The 6,800-nt window shown below is 30.1% G+C and overlaps 1 protein-coding gene across 1 annotated transcript; it reads left to right on the forward strand.

The window, feature by feature from the left end:
* The first annotated feature begins 1,675 nt into the window (after positions 1-1,675).
* Positions 1,676-3,259, forward strand: LOC132051931 (leucine-rich repeat protein FLOR 1-like). Its single transcript, XM_059443204.1, has one exon. The coding sequence runs from the start codon at positions 1,714-1,716 to the stop codon at positions 3,148-3,150; it is 1,437 nt and encodes a 478-aa protein (XP_059299187.1). The 5' UTR covers positions 1,676-1,713; the 3' UTR covers positions 3,151-3,259.
* The last annotated feature ends 3,541 nt before the right edge of the window (positions 3,260-6,800 follow it).

Consider the following 6,800-nt stretch of genomic DNA (forward strand, 5'->3'; position numbering starts at 1 on the left):
TGACTTCACTTGATATTGTTATTATAAAGTAAATTCTTTAATCTTCAATTTCTATTTCTCATAAATGTATAAATGCCTCTCTGGATTACATTTAGATATTATTACTTAAGTTGAAGAATTAATCGCATTCCTCTCGGTTATACAAATTAATTATCAAAATAGTAATATTAAAGCACCAGAAATATATGCTTGAACTGAAACATGCTCTTTATAGTAAGTCCCTTTCGATTACCTTACTTGCTATAACTAATCAATACACTATCCGCCTCTTTCGATTATAAATAAGTGTAAAATTAATTACGACATAAAAGAGATAGATGTCACTAAATAAATGTTAACATCTATCAATACGACAATTAACTATGTTACTTCTTCCGCCTCTCTCGATTACAGAATTAGTAACAAGTTAATCGGTAGTATAAATTAGATAAACGTTAACAAATAAAATAACATCTAACTCTAAAGCATATAAAAGTTAAATAGAAAGCTTCCGCTCAAACATGTGAAATTCAGGAATAATATCTACTATTATATAGAAATATCAAGATCCGTCATTCTCCTAACATAAAAGAAAGTTACTCCATACTGGAGTTAATACAACTCATGGAAATATTCTTATTCATTAATAAGAAAATATAAGAAATATTCAAGAAGAATAATTCCGCTATTTAATTAAAAACAAGAACTAGAATAATTTCCAATACCAAATAATTGAAGAAATAGTAGAAGAAGAACTGAAGAAAGGAACAATATATTTTGCAGTTCTCCTCCCGTTACTCTCTAATCCTCTCCATTCGTCTTTTCCAAAGCAGCTCAAACAACTCTATTTATAGTCTTTAAAAGGCCGTAAATATCTAGGGGCCTCGTTTGATGAAGTTAAAAGCGAATTTATGTTCGAAAATAAATTTATAAGCAAAAAAAAAAAAAAAAAGTTAGGGTAGCCCAACTTATTTTTTTTGGCTTATAAGCAATTTTCAGCTTATAAGCTAAGCCAAACAGGCCCAATTAATTTTTTGAGCTTATTTTAAGCACAAAATGGCTTTAAACTGACCAGTCAAACATCCAAAAAAGTTAAAAACAGCTTATAAGCAACTTATGAACCAATCCAAACGGACTCTATATTTGACAAGTTGAATATTGCAACTTGCATTTGTCTTATAAGCAACTTATAAGTCAGTCCACTTGTTGCTTTTAAAGTGGCATGAACATGGAAATGTGTAGTGGCCTTCTTTTCTTTTACGATTGTATGTTTGTTTTAGTTTGATGGGTCCCACACCAAGGAAAAGTTTGTACAATTGATTTCATCTTTGCAGCAATTCCTTTTCTCGTTTCTTGCTTTTCTTTCTTCTTCATTTTGATCTCTTGAATTTATTTATTATTATGGCATTTCCTGCAAATAAAACATAAAAATATTAATATTAAAAATTGAATAACAATTTAATTTATATACGTATTTTTCCCTCATCAAGATTAGAACAATATAATAATGCTTCTACCACGACGACGAGTACTTTATAAGTTTATATAACTTTGAACGTGGAAGAAGTCAAAACTTACACACATTTCAAGCATGTCATATTGTGTAACAAAGTTAGATGGAAATTTCTATCTTCATAAGATATTTTAAAGATTGGGACCCAATATCCAACTTCCACCCTATAAAGACTTCCAACTTTGAGCAAGCACAAGCACAACTACAACTGCAAATTCACAATGCTATCTTTCTCTCAATTTCCGGTCCCTCTCTTCTTTTTCCTCTCTATCCTCACCCTGCAGTGCCTCACATCCCTTGCAGCAAAATGCCACGTGGACGATAAGAGCGGGTTGTTAGCATTCAAGTCGGGTATCACATCTGACCCATCGGGTATGCTAGCATCCTGGAAAGCAAGTACTGACTGTTGTACGTGGTCGGGTGTATCTTGTCGGGTAGAAAATCGGGTCACAGAGTTATCACTCTCCGGACGACCCGAAAAAAATGAAATCTTATCTGGTACCATCTCGTCATCTCTCTCTAAACTAAAAAAGCTAAACGGTATTTATTTTACGAATCTTAAGAACTTAAAGGGTACACCGAATTTTCTCCTTACTCTACCTGAAATTCAATTTGTTTACATCGAAAACAACATGTTCTCGGGTCGTATACCCGAAAGCATTGGTAACTTGACCCAACTTGGTGCTCTGAGTTTCATGGGTAACCGGTTAACTGGCCCGATACCGAGTTCTATCGGTCAGTTAACTCAGTTGACTCAGCTCAAACTCGGTAACAATATTCTCACTGGCACTATACCAAAGACATTAAGCAATCTCAAGAACTTAACTTATCTGAGTTTAGAGAAAAATCAACTCAGTGGATCAATACCAAACTTCTTCAATTCCATTCCTGAGCTCATAATCTTGACACTTTCTTACAACAAATTTACTGGAAATATTCCAACTAGTATTGCAGCTCTAGCTCCACAACTACGTTACCTTGAGCTAGGACACAATTATTTAAGCGGTCAAATCCCAGATTTTCTTGGAAAATTCCGTGCTCTAGACACATTAGATCTTTCTTCTAACAAATTCTCAGGAACTGTACCAAAATCCTTTGCAAATCTTACCAAAATATTCAATCTTGATTTATCCCATAATCTTCTTGTGGACCCATTTCCAACATTGTTTGTAAAAGGCATTGAGTCTCTTGATCTGTCATACAATAATTTCCACTTAGGTACAATTCCAAGTTGGGTCACTACTTCTCCGATTATATACTCTTTGAAGCTAGCAAAATGTGGGATCAAGATTAAATTGGATAATTGGAAGCCAAAGACAACTTATTTTTATGACTATATTGATCTTTCGGATAACGAGATTAGTGGAAGTCCAATTGGATTGTTGAACAAGACTGATTTCTTGGTGGGATTTTATGCTTCTGGGAATAAATTGAAGTTTGATTTGGAGAAATTAAGGATTGTTGAGACACTGAAGGATTTGGATTTGTCAAGGAATATGATTTATGGGAAAGTTCCAAAGGCAATTTCTGGACTACAAAAGTTGAATTTGAGTAGTAATCATTTGTGTGGTCAACTTCCACCGACAAAGTTTGGAGCTAATTCTTTTGCTGGAAATAAATGTCTTTGTGGTTCACCATTGTCACCCTGCAAAGCTTAGTTCAAAATTAGTGTTTGGATTGTGTTGTTTTACAGTTATAGCAGTGCCAATAATTTGGTGTTGTACAACCCGCTGCACTTTGCTTTTATGAAATGAATGTGTTTGACCAGTGGATTTCCCAAATTAAATAAATAAGAAATATAATTAAAGATGATGAGAGAAAATCTAGTGCTGTCATTTTCCAAGTAATCAATGATGTCTAATGAGTCAACATTCACTTCTAAAGAAATCACTTTCACATCAAAAGGATTGGCCCTCTAGAATGCCAAAGGGTGAGGTTATTTGTCGAGATTCTTTGTCGAGAATGAAGCCCCTTGCGGAGAGAAATTGGTTAAAATGTCAAATTTCTCTTTAATAGTTGCATTGCTCTTACTCTTTAATTACATCAATGACATGTCAAAGACTTTTTGGTTAAAAGGATTCAAGAAACTTTAAATTTATTTTCAAGATGTATGAAATCCATTGGTTCTCATTCATCATTTACATCACATTTCATATTCGAGCTCCTCCACTTTCTTCTTTTCTTTTTTATTTGAGAGATTAATTCATGTATTATATTTTATATTAAATTTATACATGAAAAATATTAAACTAAAAATAATAAATACCATGTTCATAAAAGTGAATATAGTATTATTAGTATTTATTACACTGTTTAATTATCTTTAATATATATCAAATATTTGTATATACACTTTTATGACCATGGTATTTATTTTCTTTAAGTTAATATTTTTCCTTTTAATCAAATAAAAAGACAAAAGAAAAAAAAAGTGAAATTTAGGCCAGAAGACTTTGAAAAAGTTTGATGATAATATTAACTTTTAAAGTTATAATTTAAAAGTCTTGGTGTTTAATTAATTCATATAATTGTTATGGTTTAAAAGAAGGTTGTTAACAATATTAACTTTCATAGTTATACATAATATAACGTAGCTAGGATAAACTAATTACGGATAATAGTCTTATTTTAAAAAATTGATATTAGTTAAATTATAGTTTGATCATAGTTAATCAAATCATAGTAATGTCTTATATTAAAACATACTTAACCAAATCTTTAGTTTTATCATATATTTATATAACTAAAGTAATATCTTGTATTCATATATTTAAAAAATTACTTTATAATATGTATATTTAACCTAATGTTGTTAGTGTGTCTCTCATGGTCGATCGATCAACTACCTGTACTCGACCCATCGACGTAGACCATTTGAGGGACTCAATCCTATTAATTGCCTATGCCGATCTGTCGACTACTTGTAGTCGACCAATCGATCAAGACCATTTGAGTCTCAATTTCCTTTGGTCAATCTATCTAATTACGTTGAGGATTTTATTCATGTTAATTGCTTAGGTATAATTTTGAATAAATAATAAAGATATTTAAATAGTACAATGATTTTAGTTTAATTTTGTGTTAGATTATTTTCAAAAATTAAAACATTTAATCTTTTCCTATTTTAAAAAGCAAGACAAAAGAGTAAATACAAATATTAGTATATACACTTTTGTGACCGTGGTGTTTATTGTTTTCAGTTTAATATTTTTTCCTTTTGATCAATTAAAAAGAAAAAGAAAAAAAAAGTAAGTGAAATTTAGGCTAAAGGGATTTTTTGAAATAGCTTGATGATAATATTAACTTTTAAAGTTATAGTTTAAAAATTATGGTGTTTAATTAATTGACATAAGTATTCTGACTTAAAAAAAAAGTTGTTAAAGATATTAACTTTCATAGTTATACATAATATAAGGTAGCTAGGATAAATAAATCGAGGATGATAGCTTTATTTAAGAAGTTGATAATGGTTAAACTATAGTTTGATCATAGTTAATCAAATCATATAGTGATGTCTTGTATTGATACATACTTAACCAAATCTTTGATTTATCCTATATTTATATAACTAAACTAATATATTGTATTTATTTATTTATTAAAAAAATAAGTTATATTATTTATATTTAATATAATGTTGTTAGTGTCTCTCTCACGGTAGATTGGTCGACTATCTGTAGTCTGATAAGTTAATATTTTACCAACTTATCTCTTCTTTAAGCTTAGATTTTTGCTATGTTTGATTGACAAAATAGTGCATTTAATATCGTTTACTTCCATTTTATAGATTTTATGTGATTTAAAAGTGATCGGGAAGAACCAAGTGAAAACGAGGCAAAAAGGAGCCAAAATGAAGAAAATGACAAAAGTGGCTAGAGGCGCAAAACTGGCCAGATCTGCAATTCCGAATTTCTTTGGTGATTTTGGTCATATTTTGACATGGAAAAATAGGAATTTATGAATTGTTAATTTGTTATATGTTTATGAATTGTTAATTTGTTAATTGTTTATGATTTGTTAATTGTTTATGAATTGTTTAATATAGTAATGTACTATTATTTGTAAAATATGCAATTATTAATTAATTAGTTGTTAATTATTGATTATGAATAGATATTTTGTTAATTGATTATGAATTGTTAAATCTATATTATTTTAAAAGCATGAATATATATGTTAAATAAAAAAAGATTATCTAAAAAAGAATAGTTAAAGTTCTTCTTTTAATATTTATCTTCACGGAAATAAAAATTATAATGAATTCCATAAATACATACGTTAACGATAAAATGCAAAGTTTGTAAAAAAACAAGTGGTCGAAGAATATACTCTTTTAGTCTAATTTTACCATATTTGTGTTGCCTATTTAGTCAACTAAAAATATATCACATATTTAAAATAGAGTTCTAAACAAATATTACTGCTGAATTTCGATTCCCAAACCAATTAACTTAAAAGTCTTTGCCATCACATAATTCAAAACCACGTGTCCTTACTATCACATATTAAATTTACTGCACATTTAATATGACGAAAGTTATGTTGAAAATAATTATTTTCTTCCAATATTTGGTTGGAGAGTGAAAATAATTTTTGGAAAAGACTATCTACTAAAGATTGATAACAAAATTACCAAATTAAATATTCAGAATCGTGCGAGGAAGTAAATATTTGATTTTTATAAATTCAAAAGAAATATTTGTATTCAAGATAATAAGTAGATATTATTTTTTCAAGTTGCTTATCAATAGAATATAAATAATATTATAAAAGTCGACAAGAAATATTCGTGCAACGCACGTACATAGAGACTACATACCCCCAAAATATAGTAATCTCCTATTATGTTAATTATGCCATTGTTACTTTATTTATTTGTGAAATTGTTTATCCCATGTTAATTATTCACAAGATATAATACAACATAATTCACATATTCCCTACAAATGATTAATTAGTTAATATAATTTCTCTTTAATTTCAAGAATAATGACTAATTTAGTTTTTACAGACCCGATTCTTTTATGGATCCGAGTGTTCCCCCGGGGCCCGATGATCACTCGGCGCCCGCTGTTCACCCGGGGTCTGATGATAAATCAGTATTGTCTTTGCAAGGCAATCATAGGTCAGAGTTATTATGGGCTGGTACTATAGGGATATCGACTAGGCTCCGTCTCCGTAGGCTGCAGAGACTCTTTTACGCGAGCGCCAACCACGCCTCCGCATCTTAGAGATATTGTTTCAGGGCGACATCTATCGTTGCGTGTCCGTTGGTTGGGTACAGCATGATTGGGCGCTCATTACGACC

The sequence above is a fragment of the Lycium ferocissimum genome, chromosome 4, assembly GCF_029784015.1.
Source record: "Lycium ferocissimum isolate CSIRO_LF1 chromosome 4, AGI_CSIRO_Lferr_CH_V1, whole genome shotgun sequence".
NCBI classification, from domain to species: Eukaryota; Viridiplantae; Streptophyta; class Magnoliopsida; order Solanales; family Solanaceae; genus Lycium; species Lycium ferocissimum.